Below are 26,379 nucleotides of genomic sequence, written 5' to 3' on the forward strand. Positions count from 1 at the left end.
CATAGAGTAGGATATGATTTCTTTTGCTTGTTTTTCTGAGAGATTTCCAGGGAACTAACGTATAAGAATTCTGAATACATCTCTCTGGCTATCATTAAAATATTGCTGCTTCATCGCCTGTAATCCCCTCCACAAATCATGAGCTCTGGCTGACTTATATAATTACCACCCTGTGGACAGTTAGCAGTCTTGACAACATTTGCCCTGTTTTGATAAGTAGGTCCTCTAATCTGGAATGTTCTCTAGCACCTCTGTCTGAATTTATCCATCAGAAATCAACTCAAGCTTTCAGGACACAGCAAGCTCTGCCCTTTGAATATGTATGACTATGAAAATGGACTACATTAGTGGAAATATTCTTCTTTTCATTTGTGATGTTATATACAGGGAAATTCTTAAAACACAAAATTAAAATATTTATGCTTAACAAATTTTATTTATTATAATATATGTATTATATATATTGTATATATATTTTTCTGGAATAGCTAACTGATTTATTTTTTAAAAAAAAAAGATTTATTTTATTTTTATTTAAAAGATGGTGTTACAGAGATGGTGTTACAGAGAGAGACAGAGAGAGAGGGAGAGAGAATCTTCCAACTGCTGGTTCACTCCCCAAATGGTCACAACAGCCAGAGCTGAGTCAATCCGAAGCCAAGAGCCAGGAGCTTCTTCTAGGTCTCCCACATGGGTGAAGAGTCCTAAAGACTTGGGCCATCCTCTGTTGCTATTCAAAGCCACATGCAGGGAGCTGGATAGGAAGGGGAACAGTCAGGACTCTAACTGGTGCCCATATGGGATGCTGGCTCCATAGGTGGAAGCTTAGCCATACCATACTATGGCGGTGGCTCCTAGCTGTTTGGTTTCTATAAAGGATAATTCAAAAAGTTAATGAAAGACATAATTAAAAAATAAGTTTGTTTCGGTGCAAAAATGTTTGAAATCCATGCATTGCTTTTTCCTAATACACATTTTCCATGAGCCATTTGAAGAACTCTCCATGCCAAGGAAGCTCATTTTTATATTGTGTGCTTTAACATTTTGTGAGGCAAGAAAAATGCCTTTGGATAAATAGCATTTGTGAGACATTGTTTCTTATTTATCAAGACATTTCATTTGGGGAGAGAGAGGCACTTTTCTCTCCAGAGACCCTACGAAGTCTAGGTAATGGAGAGTGGTAGTGTTCATATTGCAGTAAGGATAAGTCAAAAGGGAACAAGAGAGAGGCTGGGATTGGAGCCACTGGTGTTACTGTCATTCCTGCCTGCTCCACCAGGACACACATTCAGAATCTCAAGCGAAACTGAAGGGTTTCTTGTTTGTTTGTTTGTTTTTTAATTGTGTGGATTTCTGAGGAAACTGAGAAAGGTTTTGAATTTTATGTTTTGTACTCATGTAGGGTGCAGGTAGCCCAAACAAATAGAAGTAGGAGACACAGGGCACTTGGGAGCATTCATGTGTGTGTGTGAACAGGGGTATTTGGGCAGCCCTGGACTGCGGGAGGTCAAGAAGGCCATGCCGAAGCTGATCTTTGAGGTTAGCAGGGCTGGGCAAGAATGTCTTGTTTCATGTTATGTAAGCACAGGAAATGTCTTCCATCTCCACCCCCATGCACCTGCAGGGGCAACATGTGCTACTGACAGTTTTTGCCTCTGATGTCCTATTGTATTTGACTCCTTCATAAAGGACCATTTCTACTTGGGTTGCTTCCCTTTTCTTCTTAAAAGTGGAGAAATCAGAGGCTAGCTTTCCACATAGAGTGTACAAAAATAAAACCTTTGATGCTCTGTCAATTCATTTTCCACTATGTTCGCAATAAAAACTGCATTGTTTAAGCAACTAAGCTAAGGAAAATGGGCCCAAATTCAACATTCAGCAGAAAATTCATGATTACATTTTTATAAAACATATATTTTATTAGATTGGTTTTGAATTAGTGAATTGGGGGCCTGGTGCAGTAGCTTAGCGGCTGAAGTCCTCGCCTTGCATGTGCCAGGTTCTAATGCCGACAGTACTGCTTCCCATCCATCTCCCTGCTTGTTGCTTTGGAAAGCAGTCGAAGATGGCCCAAAACCTTTGGACCTTGCATCCACGTGGGTGACCCGGAGGAGGTTCCTGGCTCCTGACTTTGGTTCAGCGTAGCTCTCTGTTGCGGCCGCTTGGAGAGTGACTCAGTGGAGGGGAGATCTTCCTTTCTGTCTCTTCTCTTTTTTGTATATATTTGACTTTCCAATAAAAATAAAATAAATATTAAAAAAAGAACTAGTGAATTGAAGTTGTTTCTGTGTTATCTCTATTGATGTTAAATTTAGTATTGACATAAAAACTCCTGAGTCTGGAGACTGCTCAACATTCTGTAATGTTAAACATTCCCACTCAAATGCATGACTGTTGAACTGGTCTTAGATGAGTTTTCCTGCTGAGCTGACACAGTAGTTCTGGGAAAGTTGGAACCTATCATGCTCGTGATTAGCCCATGGAGACAGATTATAGGAATGTGTTGGACACAGGCTCTTGAACATTTCATTCCACAGCTACAGAATACACATTCTTTTAATCAATTAGTGGTTACAGTCCTCGCCTTGGGTCCCCAAGTGAGCACAATGACTGGTGCTGTGCCGATCCGAACCCAAGAGCCAGGAACTTCTTTCCAGGTCTCCCACGCAGGTGCAGGGTCCCAAGGCTTTGGGTCATCCTCGATTGCATTCCCAGTCCACAAGCAGGGAGCTGGATGCTAAGCGGGGCTGCCAGGACTAGAACCGGCGCCAATATGGGATCCTAGGTGTGTAAGGCGAGGACCTTAACCACTACACTATTGCGCCAGGCCCTTAATTTCTTCTTGAATAAAAACATTTGTTGGTTCGTTTTCCTTTCCTTCTATGGCACTATATGTTAAATCCCCTTTCTAGCCAGACTTCTGCTTGGTCCGCATTTGAACCACCACTCATCACTCCTCTGATAATTACTGTGATCCTCAACAGGGACACACCTTTCTTCATCTTACTAGACTTCTAACTAGCGTTCATACATTTGACCCCTCTTTCTCCTGGCAGCGTTCTTTTCTCTTGGCTGTCATGAAAACATGCCTTCTGGTTTCCACCAATTGCATCAGTCTTTATTTCCCACTTGCTTTGTTAACCTTTCCTCCAACTAAACTCAAGATGTTGTACTTTTCCAAAGGTCAGTGTGAGGTGCCCTTCTCTTTTGGTAATCTCATTTGGTTCTGCTAACATCCTAACAGTTCCTGACTCTCACGTTTATGTGTTAGGCCCAGCTGTCTGTTCTGACGTTGATAATTAGATTCTCCATACTCCATACTCCAGAGAGAATCGCAAACCTGGCTTCTGTAATCTTGTCTATTTCTACATGTGGCTCTTCCAGACTGCCTGCGGCTCATTCATGGTAGTCCCTTTTCCTTCTTCTCACTGCAAATCTTTATTTCTCAAATAAGCTAAGGCTCTTGTTTCTCCCCTAGCTTAGCATCCTCTGGTATCTCTGATAATTACTGTCTAAATAGTCTGTCCTTAACAGGTAGTATCCCCAAATCCATTCTTCAACTGCTAGACATACTTTTTTTAAAAAAGAATCCCTAAAATATTCATAAAATAAGTTTAAGATTTTTTAAAAAATGATTTTTTTAGCTCTCCTCCACCCAAATCTGGCTTCTGTTTGATCCTTCATTTTGTTTTCATTTTTTCCCTCATTTTACTAGGCATTTGTTACAATGACATGTCAGCAATGCAGTTATGGGAGAATCCTCCCATTTTCTTTCTCTGCGTGGGCTATTTCCCAAGAGAAATTAAGAGAAATTAATTTCCCAAGAGAAATTAAGGTTCCACAGGAATTCATTCTAATGTAAATTAGCACCCCCAGATCTTAAAGTACAGTGTTTACTTCCCAGATAATCTCAATGGCCAGGACTGGGCTAGGGAAAGGAACCAAGAGATTCATTTGGGTCTCCCACATGAGTGGCCGGGGCCTAAACACTTGCTCTATGGTTTGCTGATTTTCCCAGAGCATTAGCAGGGAGCTGGTTGGGAAGAGGAGCATCTGGGACATGAAGTGGTCCTGTGATTGTCTTTTAATATGTCTTTCTGCTGCAAGTGCTTCAATTGTAGTCCATCTCCTCCTGTGTGTTTAGTTCAGTACCTGGTAGTACATTGAGATTCTATAAAAGTATTTTTAAATTTTCAAATATTTCAATTTCTGAAAAGTTTTCCATCCTATCCTATTTTCCCTCCCATCCCAAACTTTTTGAGAGGTGTTTTTTGCCAAGTAGTATGTTGAGGCCCTGTTAAGAAGAAATAATGCTTGTAAGAGTTCCTCTTATTCGCAGTGAAGACAGTGATAGCTTGCATTTCTTGCTATAGCAATGGGTCAGAAAATACACTGAAGCTAGAAAATATGGTAGTAAAATGCAGAAGTGGTATAAACTTACAGAAATTCACTCGGAAATAGGAGTGTCTGGATTTTCCACTCTGCCACTGACTGACAGGCTTCTGGCATTATCTTTTATTGTATCTTATTTTCTCATCTCTAAAATTTCAGAGATCATTTGGGAATATGAATGTGAAAGCCCTTTGACCTTCTCAGACATCTGTGGTACTATTACTCTCCTTATTTTAATTTTCTCTTTTGAACATAAGACAAAATTTAATTTGGAGGTTCTTGAAGTAATAATGAACATAGTCGCGTTCATAGATGGAACTGTCACTTCTTAGTTATGCAACTCATTATTAAGAAACCACCTAGAGGTGATAATATGAAAGTAAGTAAGTGTAATGAATTCATTCTGGATTTCCTTTTTAATTCTTCATGAACATTCCTGACAGCAATCCTAATCAAGTTTAAATACATTGGGGTGTCAAGTTGCTATTTCTGAGAGATTAATTAGAGATTAGTCTCCAAGCTATTTGTAAATTACTATACTTTTTCATTGTGAAGTGTTCAGTGGAAATGCTGTTTTAGGAAAATGATTAGAGATTACAAATGGTCTCATTAAGTACTTTATTTTCCTGTCATTTTATCAGTTCTGTAGTAACAAATGGCTTTAATGTTCTTTTTAGCGATAATTAAAATGATGTCTAAGGATTAATCATTATTTTGAAACAAATTTAACTTAATTGACCCAGCATACCTTGGAATCTTTCCTGCCAAAGATCATAATGATTAAGAACTAAAGAAGAATCTGCAATGTGAGATGCCTCTTTATTTTTACACCATGGGATTCATACTTCCTGGGAGAAAATGTCATATTCTTTTAAAATATCATTAATAGTCATATTAGAATTGTATTCTCTCAGGAGCTGCTCCAACCAGTTTCATCAATAAGTAGGAATTTTAAGCTCTTTAATGAAACTAATGATCCTACATAGCAACAACAATGATGACAAAACCCTCACTCTCACATACAGCTCAGATTGAATATTAACTACGTTTGTATTCAAACTAATTCTCTAGAAATCAGTATATGTTGAGTTATAGGTCTGTGTAAGCCTGCGATGGTCACCTTATTTCTTATCAAGATTTATTTTATTTGAAAGAGCTATAGAGGCAGGCGCGCGCGCACACCACACACACACACACAGAGATCTTCCATTCATCAATGGGTTCATTTTCCAAATAGCTGCAATTGCCAGGCTGGGTCAAACAGAAGCCAAGAAAGAACCAGGGGAGAATGCCATGTCTTCCACATGAGTGCAGGGGCTCATGCTCCCCTGTTTTTCCAGGCTTATTAGCAGGGAGCTGGGTTGAAAATGGTTCAGCCAGGGCCTAAACTGGCACCCATATAGAATATTGGCATTGCAAGTGGCAACTTCAGTCACTGCGCCACAACACTGGCCTCAATGCTCACCATATTTACAAAACTGTCAAGTTGGAAAACCGTAACTATTTCAAATTTCAGAGTATGCTTTTGAACTTCCCTCAGTATCAAGAAAGGAAACCACCTGACATTTTTTTGTTTTAAAAAGTGTGATGACACTTGAGAATATATACCAGGATTGACCTTGTCAGTGTTTCAACTGAATTTACACAGGATATAAGAGAATATTTATTCTAATTACCATATAACATGACTTCCTTTGATTATATTCTCATTCTGCACATTATAATATCATGAGATGATGATCTCCATGGTTAATGAGCAGTGTAGTTTGTTTTAATGTATTGGCAAATATTATTTTTCTTTCTCCTAAAGCAATCCCACAGATTTCATTTTTCGAGTAAATAATCTGCTAACTAGGTAAATAGATAATAAATAGACTATATGTTGAGTAACTTCCCGTGTTTCATTTATTCAGTCATTCCTTTTCAGATTTAAGTGGAAGAAAATGTTCTGTGTAAGTTTTGAATCCATCTTGTGAAATTTGTGTCTGACTTGGTAATAACATCTGTTGTTACTTTGAGGGAGAGTTCCATCCCTTTCATTCATTCTGCCATTAAACTTAGAAATTGGCTGATATGGAGGACAGCTATTTATTTTGCTATATTTATATTATACTTTGCTATGAAGTTTTCCTATTCTAATTTTTTTGTTTAGTTGATTCTTTTGGATTTTTAAGGTAAATATGTATGTTCTCTGTAAATGGTAATGATTTTTCACTTTTTTTTGCAATATTTTATACTTTATTTCTTATCCTCTCCTTACTGCTTTAGCTTTATTTCCAAAATTATGTTCAAATATGAAGAAAATCGATTGTAGGCTTTTGGCTTGTTTTCAATTTAATAGAAATATTTCTAAATCTTTACTAGTTGGTAAAGGTGCTTTCTGTACAACTGTGAGATGTTTTAATTGTACTAATGAAAATTTCTTCTTTTTCCAGTTTACTTAAAGTTTTATTGGGAAATTGATGTTCTATTTTATCAAATATATTTGGGGGAAGTAGTAGTTATTTTATAAAGTTTTTCTTTGATCCAGTAATTTTTATTTTTTAGATTATTTACTTACTGAGTTAGGATTATGTCTTGACTAGTACTGATCTATTCTTATCTTCCTGGAATAAACATCTTTGAAGAATTGATTATTTTTAAAATGCACTGCTGTATTTTAATCCTCTTAAGATTCATAAGAGATATCAGATCATTCATTATTTTGGCATTTTGTCTGACTGTGAGTTTTGCTTTTAGCAGTACTAAACATGCTTCATCTTTTTTTCATACTTGACATAGTCTTATACATTAGGCCAGGAGTTATGTGGTTTGGCAAATAAAATGATAAACATTGAACAAAATCACAGAAGTAGTAGGTGATTGTGAACTGATCTCATTAATTCCTAATTCAATACTTTGAGGAGAATGGATTTAATGATTTCAGTAATTTCTAACAGCTTCGGATTTATTGACTTTGAATTTTATTTTAATTTTTAATATCCAAACTAGAAAATATCCTTATATATTTTTCTTTTACATTTTTCTAAATTGAGAGAATGAATTCCTTTCCACTTTGGCCTTAGAAGTGTGACTAGAAGGGGTTCTAAATGGATGTGTGTGCTGAGAATTTTCTATTTGTTTCTTGCACATAGATAGATGCTAATGGTCAGGTAGTCACAAGCAATGCAGTAAGGATTAAGTGATACATGGTTCTAAACCATCCTGGAAGTTATGGATAAAACTTCAAGCCTTTAATGAGGTGTTCAAGTCAAGCTGACTACTTGATCCAAAGCTTTCACATCTTTCTGGTAACTAATCTGAAAACAATACTTTGTTGTTACTCTAGAGGAAAAATATTAAGGCTGTATTTGCATATCACTTGGAGTCAAGAGAAATGATATTCTGTTTCTTATACGATTAGTGATTTGTCTTCTAGGAAGCTCAGTATAGTTCTAGGCGATTTGCCACAAAAGAAATAGTAAATCGGGCAATTCAGAATAATCTATATGTAGGTTTTAGAATCTATGATGACCTAATGCAAACTCCATTTGTTATGGTATATACCTATTTATTAAATAACATAATAGATCCCTCAAGTCAAGAGAAAGATAGGTTTAAATGATTTCTTCATTTTGCATAGAATTAGTTCTCCAAAAAATTGAGATTGAATTATTTGTCTGCCTCACATACATTTAGAAAATGTTTTTAGATGGAAATTAATTGTGAATCTTCTGTAAGAATTTTTTCTAAATAAAAAGCCTCCATGTTTCTGTCATTTTGTTATGCTGGCACTGATTCTGTCTCAAAGAAATACCACTAATAGTTCTGTGTTTTCTGTGTTTCTTAGAATTTAAGTAAGGCACATAAGTGGAATCTTTGTCCTTGTGAAATATGGTACAGAAAAGAATGAATTCCTAGAAGATGATCGTCTTTGCAAACTCTGTTTCATTAATGAAAACTTTAGGCTGTAAATAAAGACTAATTATTTTTCAGTTAAGCGAGTATGGCTGTAAATGATTTTCTTATTTTTACAGATAATGAAAATTTCTGCAACTGAGCTCTGCTAACATCCAATGATGACAAATGGTAGAACTCACAGAGTTTGAAATATTTTGAGCCTTTTCCTTTAAACGTTAGGGATGAACTTCGGTTGATTAGAGCCTACATTTCACCTACACAATGACTAAATAAATGTAAACATGTTTCATATTTCAGGGAAATGGTAACAGTAAAATCATGATGTGACTGTCTATTTGTGAATTGTCTATTGAGATGGAGAAAAAATGGGAAATTTCATCAGAAATTTTTGTGAAATGAACTTTGATTTTCTTGCTGGTATTTTAATTTTTCAAACAAAATGTTTTAAGTATGTACAATACTAGTTAGATTACAGTTATAAATTGATGTAAGACTTACTTAATTATGGTAATTTCAGATGAATGCTCTAACTATTGTTATACCTATAAAGTAATTGGGGCTCTGCATCTAAATTTTGTAACAATACACTGAAAGCTATGTATTAGTAAAATGGTTACTGAAAGTATACATTTGGATCTTCTTCATTATGGACTTAATTTTTCAAAAGGAAAAACCATGTTTTTCATGAAGTGTACTTCAAATTAACCCTCATACCAGAAATGGCAATGCTGGCAGGGCCATGAGCTGAGCCAGATTTCTGTACAGTGGGTATCTCTGAGGAAGGCAAGAATCGTATCTCAGTTTCCAGGCCCACTTGATTCTTGGCATCTCTGCTAAGAGTAATGTAGATTACCCAGTGTTTTTGAACATGAGGCAGACATCTGCCATAGTGGAACAAGACTGATAGCAGCAAGTCGTTCTTCAGAGGCCACTGAATAATTTCAGGTGAACTTTATTAGTGTCCGTCTGTTTTGTTCACAGCACTACCAAAGCTATGCATTGCCTACCCTCTGCATTTGTGTGCATGAAAATGTCATGATGTCGACAAGGCAAGTGGGGGGTGTTGATGGGACTTACAGCTTGATAAAATTAAAGTGAAAATCAAAGTCTTTCCCAAGAAAGCAGTTGGCACTAAAAGGAACATCTGTGCTCATAGACTTTGGGGAAAAAAACAGAGTTGGGAATAGAAAGCCATTAGCCAGTGAGGCTTCACAATGAACAATTGCACTATTTGTGACCTAACACTGGGGAAAAGAGACAGCAGAAATCAATGGAACAATAGAATGGATTGGACGTTTGGAGATGTGAGCTTCCAAAACCATTATCTACCTTGTTTCCTTTGGCCAGGTTCCCTCACCTCTGAGGATTTCAATTTCCTTACTAAAAAAGAAAAAAAATTCCAAACAGGTGAAGCAATCTTTAAAACAGTCTTTGATTCTGTTAGGGTAGATCTGCAATGAAAGTTTAGTAATTTTGGTTACACTTTTAATAATGTACCTTCTTTAATATGTCACAGAGATGCAGACATTGATGAAAAGGTTCGGGGAATAGTAAAGATCTTTATTTCTTATTGAATAAACATCATAATAGCAGGTTTGTTTCAAGTCTTCGATACATAGCACTTTGCAAATAAGGATCAGGATAAGGTGTTTTCTGAGCTGTGATTCAGAGAAGAGACTTTGGCATATTTTATTGTTATTATTCTTGTGTGTTAATTTCTCCCTACTTTTTAAATAAAAATTTTCAGAGCACAGCCTTTTTTGTCTATCTAAACACCATCTAGAGGAGGATAAAGAAATGTCTGTGCCAAAAATAAAAACGATTGAATATGATCTCCTTGTCCTGATCTTGCTGCCCACCTGTCATGGGAGGCATGGTACCATCCTGGTTAACACAATGCTTTCCAGCCAGATGATTGGCAGTTACTATGGGCACAACAAAGCAGTGGGATGACTAGACACACAGAACCCATCTTGATTCCCAGCACAATCTTGAAAGTGTCACTGAGTTAGTGGCGAGACCGTTCTAGGACATCTGGGAATAGAGTTGACACATTGTAATAGTGGAAGTTGGTTATGCTTTTGTTGTCTTTAAAGAGCAGTGTTTTTTAAGATTGCCTTCCCTAACATCTTTCTGGTGTTCAGCATATCATTGCTTGGTTTGATAGTCATCTGTTTTGAAGTACTTCAACAAAAATCCTTTAGTAAAAGGTACTACTTTAAGCATTGTAGTACTTTAAAAAATACACCTCATTGGTTCTTTATGTACCTAGGTGGTATTGGTTCAAAAACAATCATAATGCTATTTAAGGCTTTTATTATTTTTTCTTTAGAAGCACTCTCTGTACACTTTGCTTTTATTAAATGCTATGATTTTTAAACATTATTCTGTTTCTAATTTCATCAGATATGAAAGTTTTATACTTTATATTAAATGAGTAAAACGTGTTTCAGGGAACATTGATTTTTGGATTAATGATGTTTAAAAGAACAAGTCACAATCTGCCTCCTTAGCGCAGTAGGCAGTGCGTCAGTTTCATAATCTGAAGAACAAGTCACATATGATGTTTAGCATATAGTAGATAGTTAATCTTCATATACATGGTTGCTGTTTTTGAAACAATAAATGGGATAAACATAATAAAATGACTGCTTGTAGAAGATCCCTAACTGAACGTCACCATGCAGAAGACAAACTTGAGACCATCACTTTTATTGAAGGGTCATTTCTTAATGAGTTCTGATGATCAAATGATTGTAATAAATAAAACATAATGCTAAATACATAGAAATTAACTTGGAAAGAGATATGTGCATGTGCACACTTAGCACTGCCTTTAATTAATTCTGTTGACTTACAAGATGGTGCAAAGAATGAATGCATAGCTATTTGGAGTCCTGCGCTTAAACGTAGGTAGCCACTGGGGAGAGTGCTGGTGATTCATTGAGCTTGGTCAAGCTTCAGCTGCTTGTTATCAGTGAATACCAACACTCTACCACCTTTATCCCATAGGGTGACATGGGGTAGGTTATACCATGCTAACCATGAAGAAGAGGCATTATTTTCCTGAGACCTTGATTTGAGTTTCACAGACAAAAAAAATAGCTGTGGGGATTTTAATTTTAAAAAAGGTACAATTGATCAGTTTCAAGTTTCCCTTACATGCCTCTTGAATTTTATGTGATACGATATGTCTTGCATTTGGAGGCAGATTTTCTCTGTGTTCAAAGTTCAGTTTATCCTGTATGTTTGTAACTCACAACTCAGAAATACCAGTCCAAACTTACTCTTAGAGGTGCAACTTACGCATCTCAATTTTGATTAGTTTGAATAATTTCCCCAGTCATCTAAAGTACATCATGAAGTACACATTCATGATATACTGAAAATGGTTAAGATGCCTGCACTCCACACTGGCATAGCTATCTGGATTCCGTCCTTCTGCTAGAACAGGCCTTGGGCAATTCAGCAATGGCTCAGGTGGTTGGGGTTCTGCCACTGTCGTAGATTTGGATTGTGTTCCCAGCTTCAGCCCTGGCCCTTGGTCACCTGAACATTTGGGCAGTGAACCAGTGCATGGGGATGCTCTGTCCTTCCATCCCTATCAAATAATTTTTTCAAACGTTTGACAAAAACTTACACCAAGACCCAAAATAAAAATTAATTTTCCCTTAAATTTCCCACCCTCTGATATTTCATATCTTGTGTAATGACATTTCTACTCACCCCTTGCTCAAATCAGAACCAATTAAGTCACCCTAAAGTCAACTGGGAACTTCTTTTATCTCATGTTTCTTGATACTTCCCATATCTTATTGGTATTTCTCAGGTCAGCATTATCTCTTTCTCTTAATGTTTCTTTGACACCTATTGCATCCCCTTCAATTCATCCTTCCAGCTCACAGCCAAAGTAATCTATGCAAGATAAAAATCAGGCTTACCAGTTTCTTCATTTAAATCTCTGTAATATGCTGGTCCCTAACAAAGAATAGGTGCTTGTTACTTTTGTTGAATGAATGAATGAGAAATTAAGACTAGAGGCCTTTCAATGCCTACTGCTGTAGCTGACCTGGATTCTAGATGATTGTCTGCAATCTTTTGAGGATGTGATGCATCACCAATTTTTTGTTAGGAACCAAAGCAAATACTATAGTATTGCAGTTTAATGACATGTAAGAAGAGATGAGATCCCTATGGTGGAATAGGGTTTGTGTATCTGCATTTTTTATCTTGAGATTATAATCCATGAAAACTTTATTGATACTTTCCTAGGAGAACTCTTTAAGTTGTCCCTTGAATTATATAAAAAAAGAATGCCGCTTTTGTGTTTATATAGCTTGATTTTGACATTACAAAATAGATTTATTCTACTCATAGTTTGAAAAGTGTTAGGTTTATATTTATTCTTTAAGGTTTTCTAAATTGTTTTAACAAAGAAGAACCATTTTCAAAATGTAATCAGTTATATAAAAGAATTGATGTACTTGATAAATACAATTTTAAGAATGTAACTGTACTTCCCACCCTACCTCATCCCCCCACTTTTTTCCTCTGTTTTACTTTTATCTTTTTGCCATGACATACTTTCAGGTTACTTTATAATCACAAACTGAATCCTTGTCTGAATAACAAATTCAATAAGTAGAAAGGGTAAAAATCACTCTTTTCTAGGAGCATGAAAAAGGGCTGTAAGCAATTGTTAAATCTCAAGCTGTGAAGAATCACCTTGCAGTGATTTAACAAGTTACCAAAAAAAATTACAACCAGAATATGCAATGGTATGATTAAATGTTTAAACATGTTCATTTGGAGTTAGAGGTAGGGAAACATGGACATGTAAGTATCATTAAAAATAAAAATAGAAAAACAGAATAAAATCTCAAGAAGGAATATATTTTGTTTTCCCCAAATAAGGCTTTTAATGATTTAATAACATTTTTACAAGGCTACCATGAAATTCATTTAACAAAATATCTACTGTTGATCAAATTCATATCATTTTTTCCACTACAACATATTTAATTGCAGTGAGTATGCTTTTTTATAATGAATTCTCCAAAAAATTGAAGTTGAAGGAAAAAGCTATTTCCTTCATTTAATATCTTTAATGCTTCAAAATACTTTGCATATGTGTGTAAGTGATGTTTTTCAAATATGCATACCCTAAAATTACAGCACTCTGACCAATCTTAGGATGCGATTCCATGACATTAAATACTGGGTCATTTTTGTGTTGCTTTAGTATATGTCTTCCCTGAAATTATTAAATTGATGTAGTTTAACAAATTCACAAATGAGGTCAGAATCTGTGCACTAAATAAGCAGTTTCTCTAGGCTTCATCAGCATCTGTGAATAAAAATGATTTTGTTGAAGTTTTGTTAAAGAACTTATATGTAACATATTAGGCTAAGAAATATGAAAATGGGAATTTATGCAAATGTTTTTGCACATTTACTTTAGAACTGAAGATCTTTTACTATTATGTAGGACTCTCATTTATTTATTTATTTATGTTATTAATTACATTGCATTATGTGACAGTTTCATAGGCTCTGGGTTTCCCCCAACCCCTCCCCATGCCCTTCCCCCATGGTGGATTCTTCCACCTTGTTGCACTATTACAGTTCAAATTCAATCAAGGTTCTTTCTTTGCAAACATATACCAAGCATAGAGTCCAGCATCTTACTGTCCAGATAAGTTGAACAGTTTCTTGGTGAGACCATTTCTGGTCTGAAGGTAGAGCTGGCAGAATATCGTCCCAATCAATTAAGAGTCCCAATATAACATCAACAACAATTTACAACATTATGGAATTGACATGGTTTTGAGTAACCAATATGTTTTAAAAAAAATGCAGGTTCTTAGCCACATCCTGTGATTAGCTCATTGATATTTCAATTTTAGTTTATATACAGAACCGGCTGCTATACCCCTTAAAATGGGTATAGAGTACTATTCAGCTGTCTTGTGTCTATTTTCATTTTAGTATTTAGCCGTTTGTTGTGTTGAAGTATAATTTTGCTGAACTTGGTGGATTTTAGGGTAATCTAGACTGGCTTATAACTCTAACAAGACATTTGTTGACAATTAAGGTGCAGAACATTTTGTTTTAGGAGGGGTGTGCAGAGAAATTTTCAACACCATGGTGAGGAGTGACTAATCTTTGTGTCCCACCTAGAGAGGTATGAGTAAATCCACGCTAGCTCTTTCCTGTCAGATTCTAAGCTTTACTTTTTGTTGTTTGTCTATTTATTCTAGGTTTTTTAGTTTGTATGTTTGTTTGTTTGTTTTGAGGGGTTTCCGGAGCGATCCCGATGGTCATTGCGAGGGAGGGTGGGAGTCCAGAGACGGAACCAGGCCAGGACCAGAGAAAGCTCTCCTCCCTGCTCCCGAAGGTCATCTCATTTGATGATGCTATTCCTAACAAGGCAGAAGCAGCAATGTTATTTAAAAAACAGTTAATGTGAGATGGGTGCAGTGGCATAGCAAGCTAATACTCCATCTTTAGTTCCAGCATTCCACGTGGGTCTCAGTTCATGTCCCAGTGGCTCCACTTCTGATCTAGCTCTCTAGTTGTGGCCTGGTAAGGCAGCAGAGGATGATCCAAGTCCCTGTACCCTTGTACCCAAGTGAAGATGCCAAATAAGCTCCTGGTCCTGGCTTTGGATTAGCTCAGCTTCTTGAAAGCTCAAACTATAGAATGTTAGGAAATAGAAGGAATTAAGCTCAAAATCTGACTAATGGATGTGCTTCAATAGAATACGAAGCCAAGGTTCACTTTAGGGATCAGCATTACCCTGAAACTTTTTGTTGTAAACTTCTCTAAATGACACTTGGCAGAATTGAGAAATTGTTACTTTAACCTCTTGCTTTTATTCCAAAGGGACAAAAGTTTGCTTTAAAAATATTGAAAAATCTTTATAAAAATCTTCTGGGTATTGTCACTGGAGTCAATTCAATGATTTAGAAGCTTACTGTATCTGAACGCATCTTACCTGATTCAAAAAAAAAAAAAAAGAAAGGAAAAAAAACCTGTTTTGTTTGGAAATTGCTACAGTACCTGGCTTCCCAATATGATATAATGGCAATTAACTTGCTCACATTTTATCAGCTTTAAAAAGTTTATTAATAAGGAAGCTATATAAGCTACCTTTAATTTTTTTTATCACTTTGTGTCCCAGTATAAATATAAGATTTTTTTAAGATTTATTTATTTTTATTGGAAAGTCAGATATACAGAGAGGGGGAGAGACAGAGAGGAAGATCTTCCGTCCAATTGGTTCACTCCGCAAGTGATCGCAGTGGCCGGTGCTGTGCTGATCCTGAGCCAGGAGCCTGGAACTTCCTCCAGGTCTCCCACGTGGGTGCAGGAACCCAAGGCTTTGGGCCGTCCTCGACTGCTTTCCCAGGCCACAAGCAGGGAGCTGGATGGGAAGTGGAGCTGCCGGGATTAGAACCAGCGCCCATATGGGATCCCAGTGTGTCCAACGTGAGGACTTTAGCCGCTAGGCCATGGCACCAGGTTCATGCTAAGATCTTTTTGAGGGACATATAGGTTTGGGGCTTTGCCAAACAGCCCAAAGCAGGGAAGAAGCTTCAGGGATGTTTAAGGTCTGGTATCCTCCCTGTCCACTGAAGTGTCATATCTCCCTCCTGTGTTCGCGCCAGTGCATTGCCCGACCACTGAAGAGCATGGTTATTCACTGAATATAGACATTCGCTTTTTCTATGGAAGAACTAGAGAAATATCCAAGTCCTGGATTTGTCCAGCATATTTTAAATATGTACATGTATAAATTCAATATGTTGCCTATATTATATATGTAGATATTCTTTCTATATGTAAGTCTCACCTTTAGTCATCAATAGATGAACTAATTATTTGGTCAAAGACTCTAGCCAGTTTTTAGCTTATTTGGGAGTTTGTGATAACTTTGATTTTGTGTTTTGTAGATCAAAACTTATGAATCTTATACATTTCACTTGTTCCAAGTTTTAAGGCTTTACATTTTATAACTATGTAAGAATTAGAGGTCAAAGCAATAGATAAGCATCATGGTGCAAATGGATTTCTAGGTAACACAGAAAACACTTGCATCTTGAAGGTTTAACTTACTAGGAGGGAAGGTCTTGATTTAAGAAGCTCTCATAAAGCATAGAGGCTTATAAGATAAGCTATTCTGACGGCAGTGTTTTATTCTCATAAATACACAATAGAAGAAGTCAAGAGAAAAGCGTGGAAGGGTCTTGTGCAATACCATACATGCAGCTTTGAAACCATAGGAAGTTGCATTTAGGGGAACACTATATATCCCACTCAAAGAGCTATTCAAGGTATTTTAACTCTGCTGACAATAGTTATGTTTAGAACATGATCTTACATCAAAACAGTTTTTAATGTGAAAGTTCTCAGCTTATTAAGCAAGTCAAATGGTTAGCCTGAAAATTTTAGTCATAGTCTGATTTACCATCACAATTCATACTTTCCTTGCTTATTTTAATGGCTGGATTGACCTTGGCTCAACAGTGTCAGCAAGTGGGTGCCTGATGCTGTGGAAAATACACACAGACTTCTGACATTTCTGAGCATGTGGGTTATGACAAATTTAAATGTGTTCTAGGAGGGAATTTGCATGAAACAGCTAAAGATTTATCTTTGTTCTTTCACTTAGGGATGAGGAAATTGACCAGTATGGGAAATTTAAAAATAACAACTCTCTGGAGTAGCAGGAGGTAAATCGTTAAATGCCAGGGCACCAAGAAGCAATACTCTGTAATCTAAATTGGGTAATTTGTATCTTTGTCACTTGAAGATCTGATATATAGTTGCCTCAATGAATCATCTCACCAACATTCCATAACTAAAGCAGACTTTGTATCCTGTTCACAGGCTGGGTTTTAGTCAATTGAGTGATAAATCATCCTGCCTTTCCAAATTACAGTATATGCAGAGTCACACAGGCAAGACCAATTAAACAATGTCCCAGAGCAAGGATCCTCACAAGTTTGAAAGAATGCTAGTGAAGAAGATGACTTAGACAACTTGAGTTTTATACTTTTCAATATTTCATGTGTTTGTTTTAAAATATTTAAAATTTGTCAATGAAGATTTGTCTTCAATATTCAGATATCAGGAATAAATTAGCTTCTTGATTAGTTCCTGATATCCTGCTCACAAATGATCTTATAGGTGGTGCCTAAAGGTGCCAAACATGTATAATAAAATATTATGCATGGATTTAAAAATTTTTGTACCAAGATAAATTTATCATTTAGTTTGATTCCGTGAATCCTTTGAAATAACCTCTTAATATAAAAGCTACTAATTCCTAGTTGAAAAACTGAAATTAATATTCAGAGAGGTGAAGTGTCTTACCCTAGATCATATATCTAATGAGTGGGATAATCATAATTAATTTGAGACTAGCTATTTTTGCCCCTAGTACAATACCCTTGGTATGTGACATTGCAATCTTTTTTGTGTTCTCATAAAATGCACTCCAACAATGTGAATTTAGATACTTCTTGTTCCTGCGATAATTTATGAATGATAGGATCAACGCATTATTACATTGAACAAAGAAAAGTATTAACAAAGGTCCGTTTTTAGCCATGATACGCTTAAATAACAGAATATTGGATTTGTTACTGTTGTTGAAGGACTATGCTATTGTGAGAGAAAATAGTGGTGGGTTGAATGGGGGGATGTGAAGGAATAATCCCTGTGACTTTGGAACGATATCATAAAAATAAAAAAACAAAGAAGTATCCATTTTTAAATGACATTAACCAGGTGTTTAATATAAATGAATTCAAGGAAACAGCCATTTTGGGTAGTTCAAATAAGATAAAAATTGGTCACGTTATAGTTATGAGTTTTCAGAGGATTGGACCTGTATTTTACAAAAGACAGTAGTTAAGACTCAGATACATTCAAGAAGGAAGCAGTCACTATAGATAATTAACCTGCTTGAGATACACTATGTGAACAGATGAATTTTAATGACCTGTTGGTTGAAATTTTAAGCTTAACTTCTTCACTGAACAAATAGCAGAGGTTTAAAATCAACCCAATATTTGATTTGATTTTAAAGGACGCATGGAAATTTGATTTAAAGCATTCTTTTTTTTCCTGAACTTAATATCAATTGTCTTAAACTTTCTCTCCTGAACTAGTAAAAGGAAAAAATAGTTGAATGAATTTTGAGAAATTCTTAGAGTATTACTCTACTTGCCTGTGTTACAGTCAATTTATACTTTTCAAATTATTTCACAGGATCCTGCAAACCAAAAATGTGGTGGAAGAAAGAAAACTGTGTCTTTCAGCAGCATGCCATCAGAAAAGAAAATCAGCAGTGCCAATGACTGCATCAGCTTCATGCAAGCTGGCTGTGAACTGAAGAAAGTCCGGCCAAATTCTCGCATCTACAACCGGTTTTTCACTCTGGACACAGACCTCCAAGCTCTTCGCTGGGAACCTTCTAAGAAAGATATGGAGAAAGCCAAGCTTGATATTTCTGCTATAAAAGAGATTAGATTGGGGAAGAACACGGAAACATTCCGAAACAATGGCCTTGCTGACCAGATTTGTGAGGATTGTGCCTTTTCTGTACTCCATGGGGAAAACTATGAGTCTCTGGACCTAGTTGCCAATTCAGCAGATGTAGCAAATATTTGGGTGTCTGGGTTGCGGTACCTGGTTTCTCGGAGTAAACAACCCCTTGATTTTATGGAGGATAACCAGAACACACCAAGGTTCATGTGGTTGAAAACAGTGTTTGAAGCAGCAGATGTTGATGGGAATGGTATTATGTTGGAAGACACTTCTGTAGAGTTAATAAAACAGCTCAACCCTACCCTGAAGGAATCCAAGATCAGGTTAAAATTTAAAGAGATCCAGAAGAGCAAAGAAAAACTAACCACCCGAGTGACAGAAGAGGAATTTTGTGAAGCTTTTTGTGAACTTTGTACCAGGCCAGAAGTGTACTTCTTACTTGTGCAGATATCTAAGAATAAAGAATATTTGGATGCCAATGATCTTATGCTCTTTCTAGAAGCTGAGCAAGGAGTCAGCCATATTACTGAGGATATGTGCTTAGACATCATTAGGCGATATGAGCTTTCTGAAGAGGGACGTCAGAAAGGGTTTCTTGCAATTGATGGCTTTACTCAGTATTTGTTGTCACCAGAATGTGACATTTTTGATCCCGAGCAAAAGAAAGTTTCCCAAGATATGACCCAGCCATTATCTCATTACTATATCAATGCTTCTCATAACACTTATCTAATAGAGGACCAGTTCAGGGGACCAGCTGATATTAATGGGTACGTCAGAGCCTTGAAAATGGGCTGTCGAAGCATTGAACTTGATGTTAGTGATGGCTCAGAGAATGAACCAATCCTTTGTAACCGAAATAACATGGCAGCACATCTTTCTTTCCGAAGTGTCATAGAAGTGATAAATAAATTTGCCTTTGTTGCTTCTGAATACCCACTTATTCTTTGCCTGGGGAATCACTGTTCCCTTTCACAGCAGAAGGTAATGGCTCAACAGATGAAAAAAGTCTTTGGTGATAAATTGTACAGTGAAGCACCTTTGCTCTCAGAATCCTACCTCCCATCACCAGAAAAATTAAAGCGAATGATCATTGTGAAAGGAAAGAAATTGCCTTCAGATTCAGATGTGTTAGAGGGAGAAGTAACAGATGAGGATGAAGAAGCTGAGATGTCTCGCAGGATGTCGGTAGATTACAATGGTGAACAGAAACAAGTCTGGCTCTGTAGGGAGCTCTCTGATTTGGTATCCATTTGTAAATCTGTTCAGTACAGGGATTTTGAACTGTCTATGAAAAGTCAAAACTATTGGGAAATCTGTTCCTTTAGTGAAACGGAGGCCAGCCGCATTGCAAATGAATACCCAGAGGATTTTGTAAATTATAATAAAAAATTCTTATCAAGAGTCTATCCAAGCGCCATGAGGATTGACTCCAGTAACTTGAATCCACAAGACTTTTGGAACTGTGGCTGTCAGATTGTGGCAATGAATTTTCAGACTCCGGGGCCAATGATGGACCTTCACACTGGCTGGTTTCTTCAAAATGGAGGCTGTGGTTATGTTCTGAGGCCATCTATCATGCGGGATGAAGTTTCTTACTTTAGTGCAAACACAAAGGGTATTGTACCTGGGGTGTCTCCTCTAGCTCTCCATATCAAGATCATCAGTGGCCAAAATTTCCCAAAGCCTAAGGGAGCTTGTGCCAAAGGGGATGTCATAGATCCCTATGTTTGTATTGAGATACATGGAATTCCAGCAGACTGTTCAGAACAAAGAACTAAAACTGTACAACAAAACAGTGATAATCCTATTTTTGATGAGACGTTTGAGTTCCAAGTAAACCTGCCTGAGCTGGCCATGATTCGTTTTGTTGTTTTGGATGATGACTACATTGGGGATGAGTTCATTGGGCAATATACAATACCATTTGAATGTTTGCAGCCAGGATATCGTCACGTTCCCCTGCGCTCTTTTGTGGGTGACATCATGGAACATGTAACCCTTTTCGTCCACATAGCAATAACTAATCGCAGTGGAGGTGGAAAGGCACAGAAGCGCAGTCTTTCAGTAAGGATGGGGAAGAAAGTCCGAGAATATACCATGCTCAGGAATGTCGGTCTTAAAACCATAGATGACGTCTTTAAAATAGCAGTTCATCCCCTAAGAGAAGCTATAGACATGAGAGAAAATATGCAGGTAGGATAAATCTTCCATGTTCTGTCCATACTAATTCCTACCCCACTTTTTCCAAGAGCATTGTGTTTTAGTAATGATAAGATTTATAAAAAATGGTTAGGAAGGTGGTGTATGTAAACCTATATACCCCTCAACTAAGTGTAGGATTGTCTGTGATAAGCAGAAGTGATTTGTTTCTATTTGCAAATGCTATGTCAGATTGGCCTAAACTAAGTATCAGTGCAGCAAAACACTGTAGGGTGCATCAAGTATCCTTAGTACATAACTGCATTGACATATAGGAACATGCATAGGAGATGATGCAAACAAAAATAAAAGTATATTTATATGTTACATATGTGCACATATATGCTTGTGTACAAGCATACACTCTAGGTGTAAGATAAAATGTATGCAGATATGGTCTTGGAAGAGAATGTAAAGACACTTGCAGCCAATGTATTGCCTGTTAGATTTTTTGAGCTGTTTAAATATATAATAATGATAATAACTGATTCCTCATAAGTACAATCAAAACCAATCATTTGTTGAAAATCAGCCTTTTCTTAGAAATATGGTTTAGTTCAAAGAGCATGGATTCTGGATTGAATCTTTCCCTATGTGGTCTTGAACAGATTTTTTCAGGTCTGTGATCACCAGTTTTCTCTGCAAAAGGTAAGAAAAATAATATTTGAATTTTAGAATTTTTGTGAGGATTAAATAAATGAGTGTAGAAGTTGCACAACCTAAAAATGTAGAAACTCCTTGTTTTGTAAATGCTTGTAATCAAGGATAGTTGCAAACGTTTTTTTAAAACTACCTAGGATATTTATTTTAGGCTAGTGATCTTACAGGCAATCATGCCAAATAGTTACTAAGTATCTGTAATTTGCAAAGTAAATATCATCCAAGACATTAATTCCATTCTTCTAGCTAACATTTGTATAATAGTATTACCAGAAATACCTGTCTTGGTAGAATATATAGCTAAGTAACTTTTCAAATATTACAATTAGTGAACAGAAATTTTAGGCTTTAAATTCATGATTGTGTAATATCATAACCTATTTTCATTCACTGATGCCAAAGTGCAAACTTATAACTTGGTGAAAATTTTATTTTTTATCCAGTTTCATGGAGACATTCTGGGATAGGCTCAAACTCAAATATAAAGAGCTAAAATGGCATACAATTGTACGTATATCATTTAGATTGTAAGGATTTAACTTGAGGTCCTTACTTTGGTCTCCATCTTAAAAATGAACTCCAAATATCAGAATCTTCTGACATAATTAGTTACAGATTATTTATTATACTTATAAATTAGAAATATTATATTTAATTCTGGAACTATATCACTACATCTTTTATATTATTACTTGAAATACAGCTAAAGGAGTGTTTTGAATAGATTAGGTTTTGCTTGCTAGCACTAATAGCTTACTTTAATGCTGAATCTTTTGAATTTAGGATTATTTGGAACATAATGAGTAGAAAAACTAATATTATTGCAACTAAATTCGTGAGAGACATAATAGATTAGGTACTATTCACTGTTAATGAAATGTAATATAGCCATTAATCCTGTTTAAAGTGACTATTTTTAACAGAGACTCTACTATGAATAAATGCAGCTGTAAGTGAAATGGGTTTCGGGTATGTATTTCTATATTTGTCAGGTACATTTCTGATGGAATCTCAAAGGAGCAGTGTTGGTAGTAGTGAACCAAATGTCAGCCCACTATCTTGAGGGGAAAACCCCAAAAAGGGTGCTCTTCAATACACAGCCACTGGTCATCGTGATACAAACCAAGTCAGATATTCATGACCAGTCAGCACTAGTTAATGTGAGCATTCCTGTGCTTTGCTGTTGGAAGCACTCTGTGCTCTCTGGCTTTCACGGCATATTTGTGGGAACTGTTGAAAATTGAGGACTATGAAGTGTACATAATGTAAAATTAGCTCACTGCATTATCTCTATGCATATCTTGGTTATAGTTGGTTGTCACCCGGTTTGGTTTGAATTATAAATGTCTTTAAGGGAATACTTTTGATGGAAACTTAGAGTCATACTTTTATGTAAACCCAGGAGTGCCCTGGGTGTTGTGTCCTGTATTCAGAAATGTGATTCTGTGTTTTCTTCCTCGTAGAATGCGATAGTGTCTATTAAGGAGCTGTGTGGACTCCCTCCAATTGCCAGTCTGAAGCAGTGCCTGTTAACCCTGTCCTCTAGGCTCATTACCGGCGACAGTACCCCTTCAGTTTGCCTTGTGATGAAAGATGGCTTTCCCTACCTGGAGCCTCTGGGTGCAATTCCGGAGGTGCAGAAAAAGATGCTCGCTGCCTATGATCTGGTAAGAAATTGGAGCTTGAGATTGCTTTTCTGTGTGCATTTGTGAGATCACTAATGGCAGGGGCCCATTGGGGAGTGCCAATGAACAACAGCATGACAGCCTTTGAAATGTGGAAGAAAGCTTGCTAGCATAGCCTGGCACACTCAGCTTCTGCTAGGACCTAGGAGAGACTTCCAAGGAAACACCTTGAACCCAGAGAGCCACAGATTACAAGCGGAAAATATCTGCTTCAACAAACCATGAGTAATTGAATGAATCCTCATAAGTAATTATCTGTTCATCATCTGAATAAGTGTAGCCTGTAATGTGATGGTTTTAATTGTATACCACAAGGAATGTGGATTCTGTGCTGCCATATGATCATGCGGACAAGATTTCTCTGAATCTGATTTCAAAGATAATACTGCTATCTGGTTTTCCAAAATATATAATAGGTTTGAAATGATTCATTTGTTTGAAAATAAGTGTGATACAAAGAGAATGAAAGAGAGAGAAAGAGAGAGAGAGAGAGAGAGAGAAAGGAAGCTTGAGACAGTATCCCCTGGCTCAACTCCCCAGATGGGCCATGTGGTCTCTCATGAGACAGGCAGGGACCCAACTACTTGGATTATTTTGGATCATTAATCAAGTATTTGCGTCATCTTAGTTCATTAACCATTGCATTCCAAAGTATATTAACAGAAGGCTGGAGTAGAAGGGGAGAAACTGAAATTTAAGTCCACGCCTCTACATGGAATGCTGCCATTTCAAGCAGTAGCTTAATATCCTGAGCCACACTGCCATCCCTTAATTTCTGTAAACAAAGTTGTGGAGCAAATGATAGCCTGAGGGAAATTTGAATCACATGTGCCAAGACATAAACACAAGTATATTTAAAATTGGATGATCTCTTGAAAATCCAGAAGAGAAAAAAAGGTAGTGAAAACAATTTGTGCCAATCAAGATTAAGTTTGACTACATATAACAACAAAATACAACCTAATTGTGGGTTAAATATGCAGAGCGTTACTCTTTCACATAAAACTCTGGAGATTGGCAACCATCCAAAATGATACTACTGAAGAGTTCTTAGGAGCTCAGCTATTTCTAGTTTTTGGTTTTACCTTTTCTAGAATGTGGCATTTCTCTTTCTGCTCTAAAATGGCAGCTGGTCCTACAGATCTACTCTTCAGAAATGATGAAGGGGAGAAGAAGGACATGTACTCTTTCATTAAGAACATTTCTCTGCTATGGCATGGATCTCTTCTGGTAGTAAGAGATGGGAGAATACATAACAGAGGACAAGAAACAGTTTGCTGCAGGAATGAACATGCATAAACCTAACTGTGTCTGTGTTCTCTCTCCTCCTCCAAAAAATCCACTAGGAAAATGCAAAAATATATTGAATGTTTTAAGCTGTTAATTACCAGAAATTAAAAAGTATAGTAAGATATTTCTGCCAGTCTTTAAAAAAATAGTATAATCAATCAAAAATTTAAAGAGATGGATACTGCCATTCATCTATCTCCAGTGGGAAATTACACTGAAAAAAATTTCTGGATGAAAAATTTGTAATTTATCTTAAATTTTATCTAAATTATCTTACTGATTTTGTCCATATATTTTATTTCGTTGTATCTATTCTAAGCCAATAGAAATGTACATAAAGTTTACATATAATCATTTCAACATTAAGGACTAAGTAGAAATATAACTCTGCAGAAGTTACTAAATCATGTCTCAGAGGAATTATTTAATGAAGTAAATGACTTCTTATATTTTGTGAAAAATCTCATTACAAAAATATACACAATAGGATTTAAATATTATATGCACATAGATCTAACATGCTAGCAGATTATTAATATTGAATATTTCTATATTAGAAAAACCATTTTTGTCAATTCTTTATAATTCTTATAATTCTTTCTAATAAATCAATTTTATAATAAAAATAAGTATTAAAAAGAAGACAATAATATTTTTCATTAGAAAAAGCTGGAAGAAAACATTCAGGATAAATATTCTACAAATAAATAAATAAATAAGACCCCACCCCAAGTGCATTCTGCTTATGGATGATCACACTGTCACAAGCTGTTCTTCATGGCTGCTGAGGAAAAAGTTCAGTTATTACCTGTATCTCATTTTTCATGAAATCAATCTTTTTCATCATAAGTGAGGGTTGAAAGCTATGCAGTGAATAGTATAATTGCCATATAAGAGGTGAAATTAAGGTATTAGTTGCCATAGAAACAGACAGCCGAAATCACTTATTCTTCCTTTGCCCTTGTAAGTTAAGAAATAAAAATCATTCAGTGAGACGGGAGCCAGCTCCCAGGAGCTGGACCTGTAATAATCAGAAACGCACCTGGATTGTGGTTGGGCAATTTCCATTTGGTATCCCCAAGCATCTGATGATATTTGTTCAGTTTTCTGCTGAAGACAAATCTGAATATCAGCCTGTTTGTCATCTGTATTTTTAAAACAGCTTGTGATTACAGAGAGAGCATGGCTTACCAAATTCCAAATTAGACAAAAATCCTTTAAAAATATTTATTTGTATTGGAAAGGCAGATTTACAAAGAGATGGAAATATAGAGAGAAAGATCTTCCATGCTCTGGTTTACTCCCCAGGTGGCTGCAATGAACAAGGCTGAGCCAATCTGAGCCCTGGAGCAGGGAGCTTCTTCCAGGTCTCCCACACAGGTGCAGGGTCCCAGGGATATGGCCCGTCCTCTACTGCTTTCCCAGGCCACAAGCAGGGAGCTGGATGGGAAGTGGAGGAGCATGGAGCCTGGACACAAACCGGTGCCCATATGGGATCCTGGGCATGCAAGGCGAGGATTTAGCTACTGAGCCATTGCACTGGGCCCACAATTTTTAAAAATATTTTATTCCATTTATTTGAAAGTAAGAGTTGGAGAAAGAGAGATTGATGTAGAGAGATCTTCCGTCCTCCGGTTTGCTCTCTAAATGGCGGAATGGCTGGGGCTGAAGCCAGGAGCATGGATCTCCATCC

The 26,379-nt window shown here is 36.5% G+C and overlaps 1 protein-coding gene across 2 annotated transcripts in view; it reads left to right on the top strand.

Annotated features, from left to right (window-relative positions):
• PLCL1 (phospholipase C like 1 (inactive)) overlaps positions 1-26,379 on the top strand; it is a 314,972-nt gene that overhangs the window by 216,942 nt on the left and 71,651 nt on the right. Inside the window, exons 2-3 of one of the 2 annotated variants that reach the window (XR_009245483.1) lie at positions 18,571-21,045; positions 23,258-23,378. Coding sequence is in view for 1 of the 2 variants with exons in the window: in XM_004576950.4 (XP_004577007.2) it covers positions 18,571-21,045; positions 23,175-23,378 (2,679 nt within the window). In the remaining variant the exon portion in view is untranslated. Of the gene's footprint in view, positions 1-18,570; positions 21,046-23,174; positions 23,379-26,379 lie in introns of both variants that reach the window. The other variant, XM_004576950.4, reaches the window with a different exon arrangement.

This window comes from Ochotona princeps, chromosome 5 (genome assembly GCF_030435755.1).
Source record: "Ochotona princeps isolate mOchPri1 chromosome 5, mOchPri1.hap1, whole genome shotgun sequence".
Classification (NCBI taxonomy): domain Eukaryota; kingdom Metazoa; phylum Chordata; class Mammalia; order Lagomorpha; family Ochotonidae; genus Ochotona; species Ochotona princeps.